Raw genomic sequence first — 24,485 nt, 5'->3', positions numbered from 1 at the left:
ACACATATTTCCAATGGTCTTAGGAACCGAGACACTACAACATGAGGAACTGTATTAAAGGGTTGCGGCATTAGGAAGGTTGAGAACCACTGCCCTAGAGAGTCAAGACTGAAGTGAAAATGTTAAAATGTTAGTTCCAACACTTATGAACTTTATCCAGAAACTGGAAATCAGTGCAGATGCTTCAGAACAGGTAAAATAAATCAATATTGGTCTGCACACGTTAATAGGAAACCTGTTGCATCTGCACCAGCTGAGTTTCTGGATCAACATTGAATACAACTTGATGTGGAGTGCATCACAACACTCTTATCTGGAGATCAATACAACATGACCAATTGTATGCAAGTCTGGCTTCCAACAGGTTATAGGCATAGTGGGCAGATTTGCCCTCACAAATAAAAGATACTGTGGACCATATCTGCCAAATGAGAACAACACTTGGTTCAGCAGCACCTTCAGGCTACAAACAATGGAGGGTAATGCCATCTGTAATGGGCATCTATCTAGTCCAAGGATAAAGAAAGTACAGCCCTCATTTTGCTGAACTGTAAATCCTCCACTATAAGCTATTCCTCCACGATAAACCATGCCAGCTTATGTGGATTGAACCAATGGGTGTTGTAGGCCAATAACATCTTCCCCATCTAGTCAGTCAGTCTACTGAATCCCCAATTGCTACCAAGGCTAACATATGTGGACTAAACTTCTCTATTCAGCCTCATTTAAATTCATTAATGACTACAGATTCATTAATGATGCTGGGTGGCTGTTTGCATGTGCATTTGCTGTGTCACCCAGCATGGCCATTGTGGTGGTGAGTCACTTGCTCTGAGGTTAGAATAAGGCACCCAGCATCAATCACATGTCTGGGCACCTTGTTAAGAACTCAGAGCAACTTGTCACAGTGGCATCTGTGCTGGGTGGTACAATGGGCACATTGTAAAGAGTTACCTGGCATCACCAGAGACAACTCCACATCTTCCAGAAAGATCCAGAGCAAAACATGAGTTTTAAAATATATAGTAGGTTCAGTGCTGAACTGGCCAGACCTTGCCTAGACTGTCCACATCAGAACCGGATTGGCCTTGCATTGTCTGGACTCCCTGCCAAGAGGATGGGTGGAGGAGACGTTTTATTTGGCCAACCCCCTACCAAACTAGAGCACTCTCAAGGGATGGCCATTCAAAGAAAGAAAGACTCGAACACGTCTATTTCATTATCAAACAGCTTTTACGGTCAAGAAATTCTTCCTAATGTGTATATAGAATCTCTTTTCTTGCTATTGGAATCCATTGTTTTAGTTTCTTGAGCACCAGAAAAAAATCTCTATATATATTCTCCATACAACACACTCCTACAGATATTTAAGGAGGGCTATCATATCCCCTCTCAATTTTCTTTTCTCCAAATTGGACATAACCAGTTCCCTAACCCGTTCCACATAGGGATGCTCAGTTTCTAGACCTTTAACTATCTTCACTGTCCTCCTTTGAACACATTTCAGCTTGCCAATATCCTTGAACAGTATGCCCACAATGGGACACAGTAGTCCAAGATAGGTCTGACCAAAGCAAAATAGGGTGGGACTATTACTTCCTTCAACCTAATTACTACATCCTACTGAAGCAGCCTAGAGTTTCATTTGAGAGTTTTATAAACACACAAATGCTATTCCAAAACTTAGTGTGCAACTGTAATTGTAGCTTAGCTTAGGGGCTCTCCAGACTGCCCCAAGAGGCAGCATGCAGCTGTCCCTTTACTGGTGAGATTGGGGCTGCAGCAATCTCACACCACGGCCCCAATCTGGCCTCTGGAGAGCACAAAAAGGAGCTACAAAAAGGAGCTCCTTTTTGCACCCTCCAAGGGGAGCCATAGCTATGGCGGTGCAGCTTTATGATGTCCCTTCAGGACTGCATATGTGGATGCAGCGGCGGAGTTGCATCATGATGGTGTGCACCATGTGGACCAGCGTGTGCCAAAATGGTGCCATGGGGGCAGAGTTAGGGTATCCAATGTGAAGACGCTGCACCCTGACTTTGCCTATAGGCCGGCACAAAGTGCCGGTCTGTATAGGCCCTTAGTTAACAGACCAACAGAACTTTTCTTCTTAGGATATTATTGCAAACCTTTGATAAAGCTATGATACAAAATGTGGCAAACATTGTTCCAGATGAGTGAAGCTTGTATAACAGCAAGCACTTTGATAGGAAAGGATTTTAATTACTTAGCTATTGGGCAGAATAAGAATAAGACACAGAATTTGAGAACCTATTCTCTTTCCCCTCTAATGACCCCCCATCAGTGATTTCAATTTAGCAGAACAAAAAAATGTCTTATTATTCATTTTTGGAAAGCAGCCAAGCACAAAAGCATTGGGTCATTATGGAGACAAAATTCATTGCAGAATTTCAGGGCAGATGTGCTACTCATTAGACTGAAATGTTAACACACCTGTGGTCATATGCAGAATTCTTTTAAAACAACAAGCGGATCAAAGTTCTTATTAACTGTACATGAATATCTGTTGGAACATTGTTGCATTCTCTCCCCCCCCCCCCTCCTTAGAAAGATAGGGATTTCCTGCATGCAGACTCTCCTCTCTCTCTCTCTCATTGAAACTAACCATGTGATGTAGGTCACTCCCCTTTTGGGACTAAACACATTCTCGCTCAAGATTTTCTACTGAACTGTATGCTTTCCATTTTCTTCCTCTCTCAACTTTCTTTAGAGATAAATATTATTTTTTACCTGAACTATTCACTAGCTACCTAGCTAGATTAGGATATAGCTTCTATGTAAATATATATGAAAGTCATTAGTAAACTTTGAACTACAAGCTACTTGTGTTGTTTTTGGAGTCAGTCTTAGTTCTTAGGGAAGCACAGTTAGACAAAGGCACATTTCTGCTACCCTGTTAATTTAAAGCTAGACCCTAACAGGCTTGCCTTTGATATTTTTAATATTTAAATATTTGTGTTTCCTTTACAAAGGCTGAAGCTTTAGGAAACTTAATTAACCCACAATATCCAGGTATGTTGCTATGAAGCACATTTATTTCTGAGTAACTTAGGACAGTTCAAACTAGGTTGTCAGGCCACCAGGAGCTAAGTGTTTGTAATTTTCAAAACTACAAAATGCTGTTAAAACTTTGCTTTGTACTAGCTATAGTTTCATTAATACTAAGGAGGGTTTTGCAGAACAAAATATGCTATGACCGGGATTTTTATGCTAATGGGAGTAGCGAGGTCCTCACTGAAGTAAAACATTTGTAGTAGTATTCTTGATTAAGTGGTTTCATAAAACTTTGGAAAATGGTCAATTTCTTCACTGTCATAATTAGATTATGACATGGCAGAGAAAAAGGAAGACAATATGTTCATCTAGGATTCTACAAACATCAGTGCTGTATAATCTTTTCATTTGTCTTTTTTTTAGTAAAAATAATAATGTTTGAAATTTTTTCAAGCTAAATAAATGATTTATGATCAACCATTAATTTATTTGGTAATTAATCAAGAGAACAGCAACAATGCAATGGTCTAAAATTGTACTGCTGTTATTTTGAAAACTGTTTAAGAATCTCAGGATTGAACGACTTTTCCAGGACTCTAATTTAATAAAGTGATACGGTTCATTTATTTTCTTTCAGAAGGCCAACACTGGCTTATTGTTTTATGATGGTGTGGTCTTTTAAAACATGATTTAAGAAGTGGACTGACAATGGGCCTACAAACAGAACAGACTGGGGTTTTCTTTTGGAACTAACACCTGGTTCTATTAAAATAGGAATGGAAAAAGGTAAATTTGACGGCTAGAACTCAGACTCCCCCAGTACATATCAGTTCAAGATCTAGGAGTCATTTGCAATAGTCTGGCAAGATTTTTCTCATTCCTAGCTGACTAATAATATCAGCAACTAATATACTTTTAGTATATTAGTTTTATTTTGTAGTATATTAGTTTTCTAAAATAGGAAAGCTGAAAAAAGAATGGTGAGGAAAACCAGGAGTTAACTTTTATGTGAAAGGATTACAAACTTGGTTTTGTTACTGGACACAACTTTCCCGGATAAGCGTGTACTCAGAGGATCCTTCTTCATTAATTCTTAGCATATGCCCACTTCCTAGGTCACTATTTTGCACTTACCTTTAGTTGATGGAGCACAGGATTCTAGTAACAAACATGTATAGCTTGAGTCTCTCTTATCAGAAATGCTTTGGGACCTGAAGTGTTTTAGATTTCAGATTTTTATTTTTTTTATTTTGGAATACCTGCATTTGCATTTATGTACATAATGTAGTATCTTGGTGATGGAACCCGGGTCCAAACAGAAAATTCATTTATGCTTATATGAGCATGAAACAAAGTTTGTGTACAGTGAACCAACAGAAAGCAAAGGTTTCACTATTTCAGCCATTCATGAAAAAAGTTTTGGTTTTTGGAATATTTCAGATTTCAAAATTCCGGATAAAGGAGACTCAACCTGTGTATCCTTCTAAGCCTCGTATCTGCTCACACTTGTAACTAGATCGTTCAGACTAGGAGTTATGTAACACAAAAGCCATAAAAGCACACATTCTACAATGTTGCACATCTAAGAGTCTTCCACCTTTACTCTCTCTCTCGCCTGTTTTGTTACCAACATTACTTAATGGTAGCTACCCATTCTACTGAAAGAAAAGTGACAGTTATCTTTGAAGTACAGTAGTTCAAAACCACTAGGCCAGTATGGACAATAGTTCATTAATAGAGACACAAGATTACATAAATTAATGGACCTTTTACATATCAGTTTCAATAACTCAATGAGGGAATTGTGTCCTCCAACAGCCAAATAAGCAGCAAATTGATGGAGATGAAAAAGGCAGAAAAGCACCTTGTCAAGACTGAATACTGTCTTTGTGTACTGTGACCATGCAGAAGGTAATGGAATGTGGGGAAGACATTTGAGCTATGACTTCATAATGATGAGACTTTCTTCAGGCTGGCACCAGTATTGGGAGGGGAGGGGTTCATACAACACTTGATCAGCACCTGTCCCAAATAATTGGATTAGTCAGTGCTTTCCTTACTTTTGGAAACAAAAATCCCCTTTTTCCTTGAAACAGCCTTCAAGTAGTTACATTTCCCATGTCTTTTGTGAAAATATTCCAGTTGCTAAGTAAACTATGGCCCGTTCTGCATGGGCCAAAAATATGTGTGCAGCATGTACTAGGGTTAGAAAGGGGCGTCCTTTCCAGACGCCCCCAACCCTAGTACATGCCAAGCACGTACAAAATGGCAGCGCCTATTCTACATGGGCACCACCATCTAGATGTAGCGTATGCTTAGCATCTGCACGTCATGGCGCGGTAATGACATCGCAAGTGCGTCACTGGCGCCTTGCGGCATCATTACTGCACTGCAAAAAGAAGCCACTTTTTGCGGCTTCTTTTTGCTGCTCGGAGGAGTCGCGCGGTTTGGCCTCTGAGGCTCCTCTGCGCAGCAAATGAGGGCACTTTCCGGACCACCCTTTTGGGCGGTCTGGAAAGCGCCTATGTATCACAAGAGCTGTCATGGAACTCTACAGGCAAAAATCAACAAGCGGCAACTATACCAGTGCTGAGGGATGGGGACGTAACTTCTCCAGTGGATTTGTTTGTTTAAACTGTGGTTTTTTGGGGTGTGTGTGGTTAAATTAGGTTTTCTGCATTAATGTGCAGGACTACAGTAAGTCTGAAAATTAAGTAGCAAAATGCAGTTCAGATGTTCTGCCACTGGCTTAAATAACAATTATTTTGGAAAGTGCTCCTTTAAAGCAAGTTGTTTTGGTTGAACTTCTGTTTATTTAAGGATATGTTTCTGAATGACATTTCTAGTGCTATAAAATAAAGCAACTGACATACTGATCTAACAATGAACAACTGCCAAGAAACTGTTAAAGTTGAAACTTTTAAATTCAAATAGCCACTATTGTTCCAGTAAGACGAGTGGAAAATAGTAATAATGTCCAGATTTTAAAAGATATATGAATAATCAATAATTGTTAGAAAAGTAATTTGGGTTAAACCATGGTTTAAATCAACTTGGTTTAAACCAGCCACACTACAAAGTCCTCATGGAACATTATGCTAGTGTTCATACAGTTGCACAGCAGCACAGAACCTGTCCCATGGTGATTGTTCAAGCTAGCTTTCCCAGAACACCTGACATTAATAATGCAGCCAGAAGGTAGGAATTGTAGAAACAGGCCATTTGGGAGGCTTCCAGTGGTGTCAGCAACCATTTTCCCTGCCTTCTTTCATCACTGCTAGGCCCACAGGCTTTTTGTCTCTGCTGCCATTGCATTTTACGTCAGTGTAGTTATGCCAGTGTTGTACAGTATCATGATTTGGGCCATGGTAATGCATGGTATAGGATCATATTCAACAGGAAGAGTACATGCTCTGCATGCAGAACATCCCATGTTAATATCTGGCATCTACAGTTAAGCCACAAGTGATGCTCAACATAACAGAGTCACCACTAGGCAAAAGAGACAAAATTCGGCCAGAGTGACAAATAGATTTATATAGCATAAGGCAGCTTCACATCATCTAATGTGACAGCCCTGCAAAAGTAAGTACAGGTTGAGTATTTCTTATCTGGTATTCTGAAACACTCCAGAATCCAAAATTGTCCGCACAAGTAGCTTGAGATAGTAAAACCTTTGCTTTCTGATGGTTCCATGTATACAAACTTTGTCTGATGCACAAAATCATTTAGGGATTTAGGGCAGGCTAAGGAGTTGAGACGGCCTTGGTCGCCTTAGTCGATGATCTCCGTCTGGGCGTCGAAAGGGGAAGTGTGACGCTGTTGGTGCTCTTGGACCTCTCAGCAGCCTTTGATACCATCGACCATGGCATCCTTCTGAAACGCCTGGGAGAGTTGGGTATTGGAGGCACTGCTTTACAGTGGTTCCGATCCTACCTCTCAGGCAGATTCCATATGGTGCCGCTTGGGGACAGTTATTCAGCCAAGAGGGAGCTCAGGTTGGGCATCCTTCAAGGCGCGATTCTGTCCCCAATGCTGTTCAATATTTACATGAAGCCACTGGCTGAGATCATCCAGAGACATGGGGCAGGGTGTTATCATCTATGAATTTTCTCTCTCATGACTGATATATTTTCTAGTCTAGAGATAGAGATCTCTGGCCCTCTAGGTATTTCCAGCTAAAATTGCAGTTTTCAAACTTTGGTCCACCAGATGATTTGGACTTCAGCTCACATAAGTTTCACCTAATAGGAGCTGAAGTCCCAAACACCTGGAAGCCCATAGTTTGAGAACCACTGAGCTAAAACCTCTAGAATTACTTGCCACTGGCCATATTAGTTGGGACCAAAATATCTGGAGGACCAAACCTTTTTTCACCACTGCTTTAGGTTTTCCATGACATTAGTATCAGATGTCATGTTTTAAACTTCCAGATTTTTAATATGCCAAACATAATGGCACAGTTCTCTGCATTGGAAGCCTTTAATAAGGATGCAGAAAGACTGAATAGAAAGAAAGATTTGCTGGCTTTAGCCTAGCCACAAAGTTTCATAAGGATGTAGGAATAGTGCAAGTAAGTTCACTCCTTTATGCTATGGGGAAAGATGCCAACAATTTTCATAAATCCTTTGCCTTTGCTGCAGAAGGCCCTCAGCACAACTATGAGATTGTTCTGGCCAAGTTAGCTGCCCATTTCATCCCCAAGAGGAATGTGATTTACGAGAGGGCCTGCTCCTATCAAAGATCTCAGGAGCCTGGAGAAACTGTTGAGTCATTTTGGTAGGGTGTTATATGAACAGACTAAGCACTGTGCATTTGCTGGTTTTAAAAAAGAGAGGGAGCAGCACTTTAAAAAGACTAATTGCTCTTTGGATTTCTAGACAAAGCGCTTTCTTTCTGGAAAAAATATAGCTAACATTGGACCTAACCTTTCACAGAACCACAGAGCAAGCAGAGCAATAAATGCACTCAAATACCTGGACAGGTAAGGGGGAAAAGGTCAGGAATAATTTGGAGGATGTAACGTGTAGCCGACAAGACACTAGAAGCAGTTATCATTTCGAAAAAGAAAACTCACTCTTCCTGCTTCTGCCAAAGCAGCACAAATGAAAGTAGAGGAGGGGAAAAAAGTCCAGTCCAGACATTTTTAAAGCACTCTCCAGCAAAATGCCCACCCTGTATGTGCATTACGGGGAAAGGTTCAGAACATCAGAAGAGCTGTCCCTCCTCCTAAAGGAGCATTGTGCAGGAAGTCTTCAAAAATAGAGCAGTTTGCTAGAGTACGTCATACCCAGATTTTGCAAGGTTTATTTTTAGATTTTTTTTATTCCAAGTCCTAAAAAAAGAAAAGGTTGAAACAAAAACAAAAGAAAGGGGCAAGTAATCAGAGGTTAAGCACATATTTTGTATAAGCTTAAGACATATCCCCCCATCAAATAAAAAATCTAATTAAAGTTGACACTTGAGGATACATATCAAGATCTTCAGATCACTTAAAGAAGGTATTCTGCCCTAAAAGGGCATTTTGTTATGATTTGTTGCCCTAAGTGTAATTATAAGTGTGGATCTGTTATAAACTGATAAGGCCCGAGTCTTTGTGTGTCTGATTGGTTTTCCTTTCAGATCTTCTTCATTTTGGTTTTGTTTCCCTCAGTTTAGTTTTTCTGCTGACTGAAGGAGCTTGTTGGCCATGCTTCCCTTTTTTTTTTCTTCATCCAGCCTTCCATTATTTTCCATTTTTAGTTACTGTTATTTAGTTCCACAATAAAGTTCACTTTTCTTCAGTGGTTGGATATGAGTTAACTGCCTCGGTAAACATGTAGGTAAACACAGTGTATGCTGAGGCCAGAACAAATGGATGGGGAACATTTAAGTATGACCGTTTTGCTACAAGTATATGTGGAATCTAGTCATGCTGACCATCTGGTAAATAGACTATATAAGAAATGACAACAGTAGCAGATAGTCAGCATTTTTACTCATGCTGCATATCTTGTAAAGATATGTTATTATAATTTTAAAATAGGTTCAGGATTTGACATCACTGCTCTTTCAGATGAGACCTACAAAGATTCTAGAGCACTGTAGATCTGGATTGGGAAGAGACCATGTTAAATAGCCCAAAGGGCACCTTGACACTGTATCAGATGTTTCACCACATTAACTAGCTACAAAGAGCTGTCTGTGATCAATATGTATCAGACAGAAGGTCATAAAGTGAACGATTTCTTGAAACACAGGGTAGCTACCAAAATATGGTAGAATTGCTGAAAACCATGGGAGAAACAGTAGCGGTATTTAAAGTCCTTAAACTATTAAAAGGTAATCATCCTGTGTACAGTCAACCCTCTGTTTTTGTGGGGGATCTGTTCCGCCCCCCCCCCCCCCCCGACGAAAATAGAGATTTGCCAATGTTCAAGCCTATAGGCTTGAATGGGGCACAGGCACGCAAGTGCGCACAGGGCACACGCCTCTGACAATAACGGAGGTCGAGGTACTTGCAAATTATGAACTGATACTAAACTACACAGTGTACAAACTCCTTACAGGTTCTTTTCCCTTTATTCTACTCTGCAGAAATAGAGATGGAAAGGCTGAGCATATTGAAGGAAATCACCAAACCAACACCAGTGTCTCCCACTGGTTCACCGCATGAAGAAAAATGGGGAAATATATATTTGCACGGATATTTAAATGTCTGGTCTATCTCTAACAGAAAAATATGTAGTTCCAAGCCTACAAAACCTGCTCTGAAAATGGGACGTGCCAAAGTTTTTTTCAAATTGGCTGTCTCAAGCAGTTTTTGGCAAGTAGTTCTGACAATTCAGACTGCTGGATTAAAATTCTGTTCTCAGCACTTGCTGTCTGGAATAGCAAATGCTCCTGAAATCACAGAATTTCTATATCACAATGAAGGTGATCCAGTTAGGATGAAGATGATCCTAATGTATTAGGAAATCCTGATAAAATGGTGGCCATCATCTTAAACTGGATCCATGTATCTGTACTAAAGCTGAAAAAGGAAAATGCATTTTCTCCATAGTGAAACAAAGTTCTTTGGACATATAGTAATACAGCCTGGGAGAACATTTCAGAGAAAATGCTGTTAGAGAGTTATGAGCACTAATTAACTTTTTGCAGAGCTGAGAGATTTCAAGGACTGGAAAGCTTTTTAACTGAACAATGGCAATATAACTCAACAAAGGTCCAACTAGTGAGCTTTTCAATGAAATTATAAAAACAAGGAAGGGTGGTGTGAGGCCACTGGCAGATCAGAGGGGTGCTTTTACAAATATAAGTGCCCAGTCTGAAATAACTTGGTTTTAGGCTGTAATGATGCAAATAAGCCCAGAATTGTTACTATTGGTACAAGCAGCTAAAATCTAGGTGGAGTACTACTGAAACTTTAGGTATGGATGTCAGCAGAATGAATGCCAGTTTTATTCTGAACCATTCATTCCATTAAGAAAATGGAAAACACTATGCAAAAAATTAAGGAGTACCATCCTATTGTTTAGCCATGCACAATTTTTAATATACCTTTTAAAATCTACCTTCATCCAATTCTTCACAGACCATATACCCAAGGGGCCAACTATGCCGATTTTTGCATGCTCTATGCAATTTTGTACTTTTGGCAGAAAATATGAGCTGGATGAAACCAGAAGTCACCACAGTTTGCAATTTGGGGAGCAAGAGGAGTTCAATTTGTTGCATCCTCCTCCAACCTTATCATAAACTCTTGGTGTCCTTGATAAATCAATAAAGTTCTGGACCATGTTCTATTACCATGGCAGCATTTTCCAGTATGAAAGGGATTCAGCCCAGTAATGAATCTACACTACAAGCTAATTTCCTGGAAAAGAGCTGGTTGTAGCAAATACTTAATTGCAAAGCCTCACAATATAATTTGAGTCTTAGAAAAGGAAGTTCATGTGTATGTTCATACTGTGCTGTATTTCTCTGCCAGCTTCTTAAAATAAGCTTTATTACATCTAAAATGCTACTCATGGAGAACTAGGACTCCACAAAGTCTTATACCATATCTAATCAGAATGGCCTAAATATTTTAACACTTCTTCTGAGGTGACCAAAAAGTACTTTGCTGACTGTAGACAACTGAGTTAATTGAAAGTCCTAACGAGAAAGAGAAACCCTATTATTGTTCCACAGTCTATGAAGAAAGAAATCCTAGACCTCACTTGAAAAGGTCATCTAAGTCTAAATAAATGCTGCAAGCAAGCAAAGCATATGGTATGCTGGATTGAGACCAAAAATGACATAAAGAGCAAAATCTTATCCCGTGAACACTACCAGAGAAATAGATCAGTACAATGAAAATAATCTTTAATTATTTACACCTTTACCTGGTATACCTTAGAAAAAATTTCTAAAGTCAGATGTTTGAATTGAGAGGTCAGCACTATTTGGCTCCCATGGACTACCATTCAAGGGATTTGAGGTATCTTCCTTCACTAATATTACCTGTTCTACTGCAGCCAAATAGATGAAGCATACCTTTGTTTGCTTTGAATGAATCTATGACTGACAATGCAACCCAATTTACAGCAGCAGAATTTGAGTCATTCCATAGATCTTATAAATTGTGCCTTATTACGACTACCTTTCGATTATACTCAAATGAACAATAAGACAATGACAGAGCATGACAGACTGTAAAGTAAATCCTTCAGACAGAATAATCCACATATTGCTCTTTTAAGCTGCAGGTCAACACCACTGATAATTAATGTGTATAGACAAGCAGAATTCTTAATAGGAAGACAAATGAGAACACTCATTCCAAGCACAGGGGAGGAATTTAGGTACATGTCTATGGCTGGCATAATCAGTGTGAGCAATCAAAACAAAGACAATTTATATCAACGATTCATGACAAAATAACAATGGTAGCCTCCAGCTACTGTAAAAAAAGAAAACTGGAAGACCCCCAACACACTGTGCTGAGACTAAATGTGGGATTCATAACATAAATTAATGACACTTTCCAAGCCTTCACTGGGTGCTACCACTAGAAACACAAGTTGTATCTGAAAACTCAAGTTTATCTGCTGAGACTTTGCCCTTGCCATCTTGTGAGACTTGCGAGATCATCAGCTGAAGATCTAGAGATAAGTGGCCAATTACCCAAAATAACAAACATTTCAAAAGTTTGTCATTGTGTAATTTAGTTACTGGGCTATGTTGTGGCTGGGTGAGGTTGGGAATTTGTTGTTGTTGTTCTGTCCTTGCTGAAGAGAGATAGGTCAGAGGCCAAACTTTCTGTGTCCTTTCAGCCTTCTGTGTCAGAAGGATCAATATTTTCTGGATATATTCTAAAGTGGTGAAACCTTTTAAGGAAGGAAAACAGTGAACAAGACAGTGAATGCCAGTAACAGGAATCTGAATAATCTGAATAAATGAACTGTTAAGCAATATACAAAGATGAGAAATAGCCAAAATTATACTTTGAAAAGTAAAAAAATTAAAAGGAAATCTGTGCTGGCACTAAGGCTTTGAAAGGATCTACCTTTCAATACAGAGCCAGCGAGATGTAATGGTTTTAAGTGGTGGATTAGAATTCTGGAGACCAGGGATTGAATCCCCGCTCGGCAATGGAAAACCACTGGGCTGACCTTGGGCAAGTTACACTCTACCAGCCAAAGAGGAAGGCCATGGCAAACCCCTCTGGACAAATCTTGCTAAGAAAACCCTGTGATATCTTAGGGTCTTCATAAGTTTGAAACTACCTGAAGGCAGCAGCAGCAGCAACAACAACAACAATCTTTTTATTAATGTGCTGGCATTAATATTTGTAATGGCCTGTTCCACCACTTGAAATTCTGTGTCCAAGGCTCCATACCTTACGAATGTGAGGTCTTCTCTTCACTCAAGTACCAAACAACTTTTTACACACACACACACAAAATGCAACAGAATTCCCTGTTTCAGTTCTCCAATGGAGAAATTCTCTGTTCCAACCTATTTAACATACAAATTCAGAGGAGCTGAATGGGAGGCCATTCATGGAAATGTGGAAAAACATTACAGTGTGAAGCTTTTGTTATTGTGTTTCTTCAATCTTTTCTGACTTATGGCAACCCTATAATGAAGTTTTCTTGGCATAAGTCTGCCACATGTAAAATAGACAAGGAATTATAACAGCAAGAGTTAAAATGAGACAAACACTAGAAACGGTGCAAAATGCTGGCAGGAAAGTCATATGACACATATAGATGTGAACTATTTTTACATAAATTGGAAGGGCAAGTGCAATACGTTCTGTGTAATAGCAACCAGATTTTGATTCTCCACCGGCAATTGGGCCACTCTGCCTTGAGATTTTAGCTTAGGAAAGCATATGGCCCTCCAGTTACTTGGAATGTAACTGTCAGGAATATAGTAAATCATGAGAGATGATGAAATTGCTGTTCAACAATAAACTAGATTCTGATTGCTGGTTTAGCTGAACCTAATACCAACAGAAACCTGGCAAGGAGCTTTGCCAAACTTTGTTTAGAGGATGTGGTTAGTTTCAGTTTCAGTAAGAGGGCCAGAGTTACTGGGCACCACTCTACTGTTGCTCTCAACTAGAGTAAACTCACTGAATTACAGTTCTCCCTCCACATCTGCAGCTTTGACTTTTGAGAATTTGATTATTTGCAGTTTTGATTAATATGCTCTCTCTAGGAATATCTAGGTCCTCCAGCACAATTCTGCTGTAAGTTGACCACAGTTGTGCTGGAGAACCTAGGCTTTTTCAGAGAAAACAGTTCTCTGGGCATCTGTAGATCCTCCAGCATGATTCTATGATCAACCTTTGACAGATGTTGACCACAGAGTTGCACTGGAAGACCTGGAGATTCCTAGAGAGGCGTTCTCTTAGGTAAAAATAATAAGTGTTTTTTTTATTTGTGGTTTTTCTACATTCATGCGGGTCCTTCACTCCTAACCCTATCAAATGTGGAGGGACCACTGTACCTGGATTTATCTACATTATGACTCCCTATTCAATAATTGATCCAGTGCTCCAGGCCAAACCAACAGACTTCTAGCCAAAGTCAGTTTTCTGTGTTGGCCAACTTTTATTTGGATTAAGGTACGGGGAAAACATGTTATTGTTAAGCCTTCCTCCTTATGAGACAGATGTTGATCCTAATGCCCCTTTCTTGGCTGTTTTAACTAGCAAAAAACTCAGAACTATTTAATGCTTGTATGTATATATTTGATCCTGTCTCTCCTGGGAAGTCCGAGTGTCTTCTGTGCACTAATCCATGGACAATCGAGCTTTTCACAGATGTGGACTCACCACTGCCCTCCCTTTCTAAAGTTAAAAGCAAAACTTCATATAAAGTTTGAACAGCAACAGGGCTGCACTGATATAATGTAGCATTGCTGGAGAGGATTGTTAATAGTGAGAACTCTAAGGCTGCATCTGCACTGCCGAAATTTTCCTGTTTGACACCACTTTAACTGCCATGGCTCAATGCTATGGAATCCTAGGATTTGTAGTTTTGTGAGGTATATAGCCTTCTCTGTCAGAGAACTCTGGTGGCATAACAAACTATGCATCCCATAATTTCATAGTACTGAGCCATAACAATTTTGTGTAGTGGTTTGAGTGTTGAACTACTAAGCTGGAAATCGACCAGGTCGATTCCCAGCTTAGCCATGAAACCCACTGGGTGATCTTGGGCAAATCACATGCTCTCAGCCTCAAAGGAAAGGCAATGGCAAACCTCTGAACAACTCTAGCCAAGAACAACCCATGACAGGTTCACCTTAGGGTGACAGTAAGTTGGAAACTATTTTAAGGCACACAACACACACACACAAAGAGTGGTGTTGAACTTGATTATTTTTGCAGTGTGAATGCAACCAGAGTCAAGTCTCCTTTTAATTATGATAAATTCACTACATGGCCTGTGGTACAGGTGGGCATCATGCATCCCTGAAGATGATGTCAGATTTGAACTCAGCATTTCTTTCCCAAAACTATGCTTGCTAGAGTTCATGGGAGTTGTAGGCAGAGCTATACTTTCCTGATCCTTGACTTAGGGCAGGGTTTCTTAATCAGAGTCCAGGGAAGAGGTTGCCTACAGGGAGGTTGTGATTGGCAAAAAGTATGTTTTCATTTATAAATATGATTTTTATTCAAGAGGTTCACTGAGACCTGAACATTATTTCATAGGTTCCTCCAGGGTAAAAAGGCTGAGAAAGGCTCATCTAGGGAATCAATTAATTTTCAGCCTGAGACTTCAAAATGCAAGGTACAGAGTATATGAACTTTACTTTTTTGGACTACAGTTTCCAGATTTCCCTAGCTGGCATAACTGGTCTATAGCCAAACTGGGAGTTCTATTCTAAAACACTAAGTTTTTCAAACTCTGCCAGGATTCCTGAGATCTAAAATGGTGTGAATGTGAGAGAAAATAGAGAAAGAAGAAGGGGGTAGAATGGAGAATAAATTGATGTGCCACTTTCCTTAACAACTGCAGCCCTCCAAAGAAATTGAATCCCACGTTAAAGAGCTTCTCGACTTTAGGAACAGCTGGGGACAGGCAAAAGATTACAGGGGTGAAGGACACCCCCAAAAGCCCCATTCTGCATTCCAATTCTACATATGACCCCACAGGTTCAACAACACTGGCTTGTCTGCTGCTGTCAGATAGAAAAACATGGGGGACAACACCAGTTTGCTTTAGAAGAGTGCCCTAAAACCACTGAAATAATGTGATGCACTTCTTAGACCTTTTAGTGCAAAGCATCACTCCAACACAAACTGACGCATATATGCTCATATAAAGTCAAGTGGGAATAAATTCAACATTTAAAAGCAAGTATCCAAAGAAGCTGTGAATGTCTGAGCAGCATTTATAAGGCTACGCACTACTAATAAATATAGTAAAAATATTTTTTACAAGCACAATTTACAAGGTAATTGAGAAAATATTTTCTTAATTCTGGATTTTTAACACACATGCTGTTATTACTGTCAGTATCAAGGGTTTTCTAATACAAAGTTGCATTTCTTTGGAACATACATACAGTTTACATAATACCATATGTCAACTGAACCAGTATTTCAATTTCATTAAAAGCTCATCCCATGCCTTCTTAAAACAACCAGAGGTTCCTATCAACCATACATACAGGAAATTAGTGATGCTATAACTCCAGCATTCATTACCACAACAAACTGAAAGCAGTAGTCTAAAGAGAAATCCATATGGCATGCTCAGAGAAATTTTAAGAAGATCAAGAGATCCCTGGAAGCCATCAAAGCACAGCTAAGAAATACATTGTTTTGAAATAAACTGTGCTTTTTTGGACTCTCAGCTAAAATATAGAGAATTTTCTTCAGAACAAAGAACAGATCTGGAAGATATAATTACCAAAAGTCTATGTCTAGTACAGCAGCAGTTACGTCATGTTGGAGGCCTTGATTTCCATACTGCACTCTTCCTTAATCTAATACCATAAAATGTATAAGACTACAAAGTCCATAAATGAATTGTCATCCAATATATCTGGAGGGCACCAGTTTGTACAAGGCTGCCTTACTGCATGCTTTTAATAATCCATACCCATGAAGATTCACATGGAAAGAAGTTCCAACAAGTTTAGTGGAATGTGTTGCTTTGTAATTGTGCCTAAGACTGAAGTTATTAAAATGATTTTAATGTTTTGCTGGACATCTCAGTTTCAACCTGAAGAGGAGACCAATTACAGCTCACTAATGTTAATTGCACTTGCTTCAAATTAAACAATTTTGTTGGAATTTGATATGCAACAGCTGGGTTCAAAGAGATACATACAATCCAAATTAAGTCTTCTAAGTTTTAAGCCAATTATTTGCAAAGACTGATAATGAATAAGAAGCAAGCAAACAAAAAATCATCCTAGAGCCTGCCTTTGCCCTGTGTTACCTTGTAATCGTTCTCTTCCTCATTTATGACAACTGATTTTCTCAAAGACCACATAACGCCACTGTTAAACAGAGCATACAGAAGACAAAGAAGTCTTAACAGTGGAGAAAAAAATCTGCATTTGTAAATTACACAAAATTGGACAGTAATCCATCCCACTGACTCTCAGATATTGTACTACGAATGCAATTCCCAAGTAAAAGCTTGCAGCAGTAATTAACCTAATTGCATTCTTGGCATCCTAGTAAGCTCATTCTCAACACTGTTGCTCCAACACTGGAGAAAGTGAAGCCAAAGGAGGCACCAAAAGGTTTACACATCAATGTTCGGGTCACAAACCCCTCTGGAACTCAGGAGGTAGTCTCAAATTCCAGGACCCTCAAACTTTTCCACATAAATGAAAAGGAGCTGTTTCTATCAAGCTCCTTATTAGCTTATTGTACAGTTGCTTCCCACTGAAGCTGAACCAGACCGGAAACACTACTGTATGTGTTAACAGCAGGTCATGTGGATGGTGAGAGATACTTTAATTTTGGTGAAGAAGTCTGCCAGGGAAGAACAGGGATGATATTGTTGGACTGCAAAGGGATCTTGTAGCACCTCTGAGACTAACTGAAAGAGAAGATGGTAGCATGAGCTTTTGTAGACTTGAGCTCAAGTCTACAAAAGCTCATTCTTCCAACTTTTTCTTTCTTTCAATTAATTTCGGGTGCTACAAGATCCCTTTTGCATACGGATTCTCCAGACCTTAGCAGCTACATTGTAGAACTGCAACTCTCATTAGCCCCAGCCAGCATAGTCAACAACAAATGACGATAGGCGCTGTGGTCCCTGGATATCACGAAGGCCAGAAGCATGGCGAGATTAAATCATCAGAGCATTCCTGCTTCAATCATGACTTACGGACATGCCACATTCACTGAGTCTGATGGAAAGGAATGGGGGCATCTGGTATGACCAAAGAAGAAAAAACTGGAGGTGAAACCAAATATCAGGATTTGCAAACACTCACTTGGGGTTGCCACTCCACAAGTCAACCTATCCAAAATTCTAAATCTGGATATTCATTGCCCTCTCGACGCCATTGCAATTCAGTCTCTTCCTCATCTCTGTTGTGCCAGGGCCATCTTCATATCTGCTATAGATGCCTATTAATAACCCACTGGATGATTTGGAGACAAGGGAGCCAGTGTGGTGTAGTGGTTTGAGCACTGGTCTAGGACACTAGGAGACGGGTCTGAATCCTGGATCAGTCATGGAAACCCACTAGATGGCCTTACAATCATAGTATCACAGAGTTGAAGACACCCAAAGGGCCAGCCAGCCGAGCCCTCTGCCATGCAGGAATACAAAACCAAAGCACTCCTAACAGCCTCTGTTTAAACATTTCCAAAGAAGAAGACTCCACCTTGGGCACATCACACTGTCTCAGCCTCAGAGGACAGCAATAGCAAACCCCCTCTGAAGCAGCTTGCCAAGAAAACCTTGATAGGTTAACCTTGTTGGTAGTTGTTGTGTGCCTTCAAGTTTCCAACTTATGGTGACCTAAGGGAGACCTATCTTTGAGGCTGAGAGAGAGTGACTTGCCCAAGGTCATCCAGTACGTTTACATGGCTCAGCTGGGATTCAAACCCTGGTCTCCAGAGTCAAATTCTAATACTCAAACCCACTACACCATGCTGGTTCTGTGTTAGCCTTAGGATTGCCCTAACTCTGAAATGACTTGAAGGCAAACAACAAGAAGAAGAAACAAAAGGAGAAGGAGATTATTTGGAGGAATCCTGGAAGAGGAGGAAGAGGAGAAGAAGATTTGGAGGAACCATCCTGGAAGAGGAGGAGAGAAGGAGGTAGAGAAGGAGAAGAAGATATGGAGGTATCCTGGAGAAGGAGGAGATTTGGAGGCATTATCCTGGAGCAGAAGAATGATAAGGAAGGAGAAGGAGGAGAAGAAGATGATTATGAATTGGAGGCATCATCCTGGAGGAGGAGGAGGAGGGAAAGAGGAAGAGGAGAAGGAGATTTGGAAGCATCATGCTGGAGGAGGAAGAGAGGAGGTGGTAGAGAAGGAGAAGAAGATTTGGAGGTTGTCCTGAAGGATGAAGAGAGGAAGAGAACGAGAAGAAGGAGAAGATTTGGAAGCATTATCCTGCAGGAGAAGAAGAGACAGAGAAGAAGAAGGAAAGGAGAAGGAGAGATGATGATGATTTGGAGGCATCCTCCTGGAGGAGGAAGTGGAGGAGAGGAAGATGAGGAGAAGATTTGGAGGCATCAACCTGGAGGAGTAGGAGAAGACCTGGAAGCCTCAACCTAGAGATGGTGAAGGAGCCCAGGAGTCCCCGTGGGGCGCCAGTCTCCCCTCCCATCCCGCGGGGGGCTGACCTGCGGGGGGCATGGTGATGGTCTCGTTGGGGTTGGAGGCGCCCACGTTGTAGATGACGACGGCGGAGGCGTTCTGGGCGGCGGCGTGGCGGACCTTGTCCTTGTAGGTGCAGTTCCCTTTGGGGACGAGGGCGATCCAGGGGGAGGCCTTGCCCGGGGAGGCGGGGGCGGCGAAGCGGGCGTTGGGGTCGCAGGCCTGGCGGTCGGCGGGGGCCGAGGTCATGGCCACGGGGCCCCAGACGTCGTGCTTCGGGGAGTGCTCCCCGTAGCGCCCGCACTCGCTCTTCTCGCTGCGCAGCTCCAGGCCTCCGGCGCCGCCAACGCCGCCGGGCTCCGGGTAAGTGATGTTCACGAAGGCCGTGTACCACTCCTCCTTCTCGGCCACCGTGAAGTCCAGGCACAGGAGGTGCACGAAACAAAAGGAGAGCAGCCATGTTGAGAGCGCCAGGCTGCGGCAGGCTTGGATCACAGACACGGCCATCGCTGCCAACGTCGCCGGGGCGGCTGCTGCTGCTGCTGCTGCTGCTGCTGTTACTGCCGCCTCCTCCTCCTTCTCCTCCTCCTCCTCGGCGCGGGTCTGCATGGGAGCCCCCCCCCCCCACGCGAGGAGAAGGAGAAGGGAGGCCTCGGGGAAGGAGGAGGAGAGCAGGGGGAAGGCAGCCGCCTCTCACCTTCGCAACCCGCCGCCCGACAATTCCATGCCTCCCTTTTGTGCGCCTTCTTCCCTTCTCCTCCTCCTCTTCCCAATAATAAACCCGCTCTCGCTCTCGCTCTCCTTGCCTTCCCCTCAGCCCTCCAGTGGGGCGCCTTCCAAGCCAAGAACAGTCGGAATGCAATTGCTTTTCCAATCAAAAGGACTCTCTTTTCTCTGCCTCTTTCCCTCCTTGGCTGGACCTTCCCCCTCAGCCCTGGAGTGTCCCTTCTCCTCCTCTTTCCAGTAATAAAACACACTCTCTCTCTCTCTCTGCCTCTTTCCCCCTCAGTTCAGGAGTGTCTCCTTCTCCTCTTTCCAATCCTAAGAATAGTCTCCCTCCTCTTTCCCTCCTTGGCTTTTCCGTCTTTCCCCGCTGGACCCTCCTTGCCTTTCCCCCTCAGCTCTGGGGCGCTTGGAGAGCCTCCTCCTCCTCCTCCTCTTTCCAATAACAAAAAGCAAAGGCTCCGCTTGTTTCTCTTCCTCTCTTCCTCCTTCGGCCCTTGGAGAGTCTCCTCCGCTGGGCCGGCTTCGTCTGGCCTCAGTCCCCGCCGGGCGTCTGGAAGGCGCCTCCAGCCGAGGCCATGGCCGTCTCCTCCTCCTGGGCTCTGAAGGGAGAGAGCCCCCCGGGGCTGGCCTGGCCTGGGGCTCCCTGGCTCTTGACCGCTCCTCCTCCTCCTCCTCCTCCTCCTCTTCCCATCCTCTGGCCAGCCAGCCCCAGCCTCGCTTTGCAACCCAAGGCTCTCTGCAACAGAAATGCTCTGTTTCTTGGAGGAAAGAAAGAAAGAAAAAGAGAGGAGTTTGAGGCTGGCGGGAGAAGAGAGGAGAGGAGAGGAGAGGAGGGGGGGGGTCTCGTGCAGGAGGAGCCTGAGGCTGCTGCTGCTGCTGGGAGTCAGGGCAAAGAAGACCCTCCCGCTGCCTCGGCTTTATTTAATGTCGCCTTATTTTTAGGCTTCGGGCGCTTGGAAGGAAAGGCGGACGCGACCCCTGGCGGACGAGAGCCCAGAGAGGGCCTCTGGGGAAGGAAAGAGCATGGCACAAGACCAGCCCCACTGAGGCTTTTAAATACTGTATATAATAATAATAATAATAATAATAATAATAATAATAATAATAATAATAATAATAATAATTTACTATTACTATTATTACTATTAACAAGTACTGTTGCTATTAATAATAATAATAATAATAATTAATAATACCACATTTTCCCCAAAATAAGGCACTGTCTTATATTTATTTTTCCTCAAGAAGACACACTATGGCTTATCTTCAGGGGATGTCTTACTTTTATCAAGTATGGTACAGCTATCTATACTCAAATACAGTTAAGTCGTCCTCTTCTGGAACATCATCATAGCTCTACATTTCTTGCAACTCCATTTCCTTTAGAACCATTGGCCCCAGTCTTTCCGCTCCCTTCCGTTCTGTGCCAGGCCTATCACTGTATCTTATTTTGGGGGTATGGCTTATATTGCACAAATCCTGCTACAGTTTATTTTATGGGTATGTCTTGTTTTGGGGAAAACAAGGTAATGTTAGGAAAGGGAAGCAGAAAAAGAGGAAGGCCACATGCTATTTGGGGGGACGCTATTAAGGAGGTCATGGATATGACCTGAGCAGAGCAGTGGAGCATAGGGAGTCTTGGAGATGTGTTATTTACAGGGTCACCATGGGTCAGGATCGACTCAAGGGTAGATAACAAAAATTACTATTATTACTATAGTTTTTTGTGGGTTTTTCAGGCTGTGTGGCCATGTTCTAGAAGGGTTTATTCCTGACATCTCACCAGCACCTGTGGCTGTCATCTTCAGGAATAAACTCTTCTAGAACATGGCCACATAGCCCAAAAAACCCACAAAAAACAATGGATGCCAGCCATGAAAGCCTTCAACTTCACTATTATTATTGCTGTTGCACTAGGGAAGGCGTTTGCCACACACTTGCCTCCCCAAGGGCTCTTCCTTGCTCCCTTCCTGCAGCAGGGCATTGGGGGGAAAGTCCTGTGTGGGGGAAAAGGGGAACTGTGCCACTTTGGTTGGAGGTGCGACCCCTTTGAACTTTCCTTCTAGTCGCAGTGGTCCCCAAATGGTGCCCTTTAAGAGACTTCAGCTCCCAGAAGCTTCAGCCATATCAGCCAAAAGTCAGGGATTCTGGGAGCTGAAGTCCAAAATCCCTTAAAAGAGCACAGTTTGGGGACCACTGTTCTAGTCAAAGGGCTCTGCAGGAAGGCCACTTGATATAATAGCAACTATCTATATATAAAGAAAGGTCCAAAACACACCGCAGAAATATTGCAGTCAGAGACCACTTTAACTGCCCTAAGTGCTAGGTGTTGGAATAGTAACAAGCTCTACACTTGAGTCATTATAGGGTTGGTAACCAGACAGGCCCAAATAAAGCTGCTTTGGGTCACTTAGGAGGTATGCTGTTTAAATGGCACACACATCTTAAGAGGCCAGAGGTTGCGGCAAAGCTGTGCTCCAGTCCTTAGGATGTGTGTGTTATTTAAACAGCATACTTCCAAAGCAACCCGAAGCAGCTTTATTTTGGCCTGTCTATTCAGGCCCAATGTTACATGAGCATGTAGAACATTTATGTTTAAGAGAATGTGAAGGAAAAATGGGTATAAAATTCTAGGATGTGCAATGGTATCATTCAGGTTTAAAATTTACAGGATAAATGAGAAACACTTGCAAGGCCTTTTGGAAAGGAAGTTATATGTTATGTCTTTGAATATGTTATTAGGTATACAGTAGTTGTATTAATGGTCAGATTAGGCCAAATGTGTGAATTTAAATGTATATGTTAATATGTGTGTGTTAGGGTCTTTTGTCCTTCATGTTTTTTATTGTATTAACATTGAAAATAAAATTAAATATATATGAAAAAAATGTGGATGGTTTTAATATGTAAATTTCTTATTTGTCCTTTTAAACTGATGCGTATTTTAACTGATGTTGTTTGTCTGTTAATTGTTGTCATCCCCCACCTTGATCCTTGGGGAGAGGCAGGTAATAATAATAATAATGATGATAATTGTTATTATTATATTCTGATTTAGTCACACTATTCATACAAGGTTTGATTAAGTACAAGCAAAAAAGAACCTAGCAGCACAAGAAAGTTTAAGGGCCCATTCCCACTTGCATTTAAAATGGTTTGTGATTCGCATTGACACCGGGTCATGGATTCGATTCAGGATAATGCATAGTTCCCCCTATGGAAGTGAATTTTTTCCCTTATTCTATGTCGTTCCCACTAGTGGAAATGAGCCCCAAGTTGCCTTTGTACCCCAGCTTTACGCACAGAATGCACAAAGCCCGGCACGCTCTCCTGAGTGACTTGTAGGGCAAGGAAAGGGGCACCTGATGGTCCCTTCTGGCCTCTTTATGGAGACTTCCACCATCCCTACCATCCTCCTGGCTCCAGGGACCAAAGAGACCCCCAGAAGAACAGGCGAGGCCAAACAACTGAGTGCCCCCAACTCCTCTGAGGTGGCTGCTGGGCTTGGAGAGGTCCTGCGCCCAGCTCCCCCCTCTGGGCCATCTATGTCCTCAACGTCCACAGCGGCCACAAAGCCAGGTCCAGGAGCCCTGAATGCGAGGTCCTGGTCTGCCTGGTGAGGGTTTGCAAGGCTGCGAGAGCCCAGCTCACTACTCTCAGGGGAGTTGGAATTTGGTGCGACTGCCATCCTGGACACCTTCTATGACACCAGTGAGTTCAGAAGGCTTCAGGGAGGTGGTGTTTTTTGGTTTCTTGGCTTTAAGTGATGTGGTTTTGAAGGGTTGGGCTCTGGAGACCAGGGTTCGAGTCATCTCACTCTCTCGGCTTCAATCTTCTGCCTTTAGTCCCTCCCCTCCAATGCAATGTGAATCAGATCCATCGTTCACATTTGTTGGACACACTCCAAAATCACTTCTTTTGAAAAGAACCACTAAATGATCCATCGTCATAAAAAGCTATTCTTTTGCCTTTGTTTCACTTCACCATGACTCCAATCGAACACAGGTCTGAAACGGTTTCCAGTGTGAACGAGGCACATACTGTATAAAACGATCAGCAAATCGGTTTAAAACATAATGGGAATGGGCCCTAAGGGTGCATCTACACTGTAGAAATAATGCAATTTACCACCACCTTAACTGCCATGGCTCCATCCTACAGAATCCTGGGATCTGTAGTTTTGTGAGGCGCCAGTACACTCTGGCAGAGAAGGTTAAAGACCTTGTAAAACTACAAATTCCAAGATTAGCACTTAAAGTGGTGTCAAATTGCATTATTTCTACAGTGTAGATGCACCCTAAAACACTTAGTATGGCTTTACTTTTTATGGGCATTGTCCATTTCATCTGAGCCCTGAAGTTATTAGTTCAATTTGGCAGATGTATATACAAATGCTGGGAGAGGGATTGCCTTGTAGGGGTGCTGCCACAATCATCACAGAAGCATATTTTGGAGAAAAGGCC

At 42.1% G+C, this 24,485-nt stretch overlaps 1 protein-coding gene across 2 annotated transcripts in view; it reads right to left on the bottom strand.

Annotated features, from left to right (window-relative positions):
- Positions 1-20,835, bottom strand: part of LOC149312950 (RING finger protein 150-like) — a 130,784-nt gene extending 109,949 nt beyond the window's left edge. For both annotated transcript variants that reach the window (XR_016281334.1, XM_089525759.1), the window contains exon 1: positions 19,323-20,835. Coding sequence is in view for 1 of the 2 variants with exons in the window: in XM_089525759.1 (XP_089381885.1) it covers positions 19,323-19,905 (583 nt within the window). In the remaining variant the exon portion in view is untranslated. The remainder of the gene's footprint in view (positions 1-19,322) is intronic.
- Between the last annotated feature and the right edge of the window lie 3,650 nt (positions 20,836-24,485).

Source organism: Sceloporus occidentalis, unplaced genomic scaffold, assembly GCF_023333645.1.
Source record: "Sceloporus occidentalis isolate IW3139 unplaced genomic scaffold, rSceOcc1.0.p SCAF_5, whole genome shotgun sequence".
Classification (NCBI taxonomy): Eukaryota; Metazoa; Chordata; class Lepidosauria; order Squamata; family Phrynosomatidae; genus Sceloporus; species Sceloporus occidentalis.
Note: the sequence above shows the minus strand (reverse complement) of the source record. Positions and strands in the feature narration are given on the sequence as shown.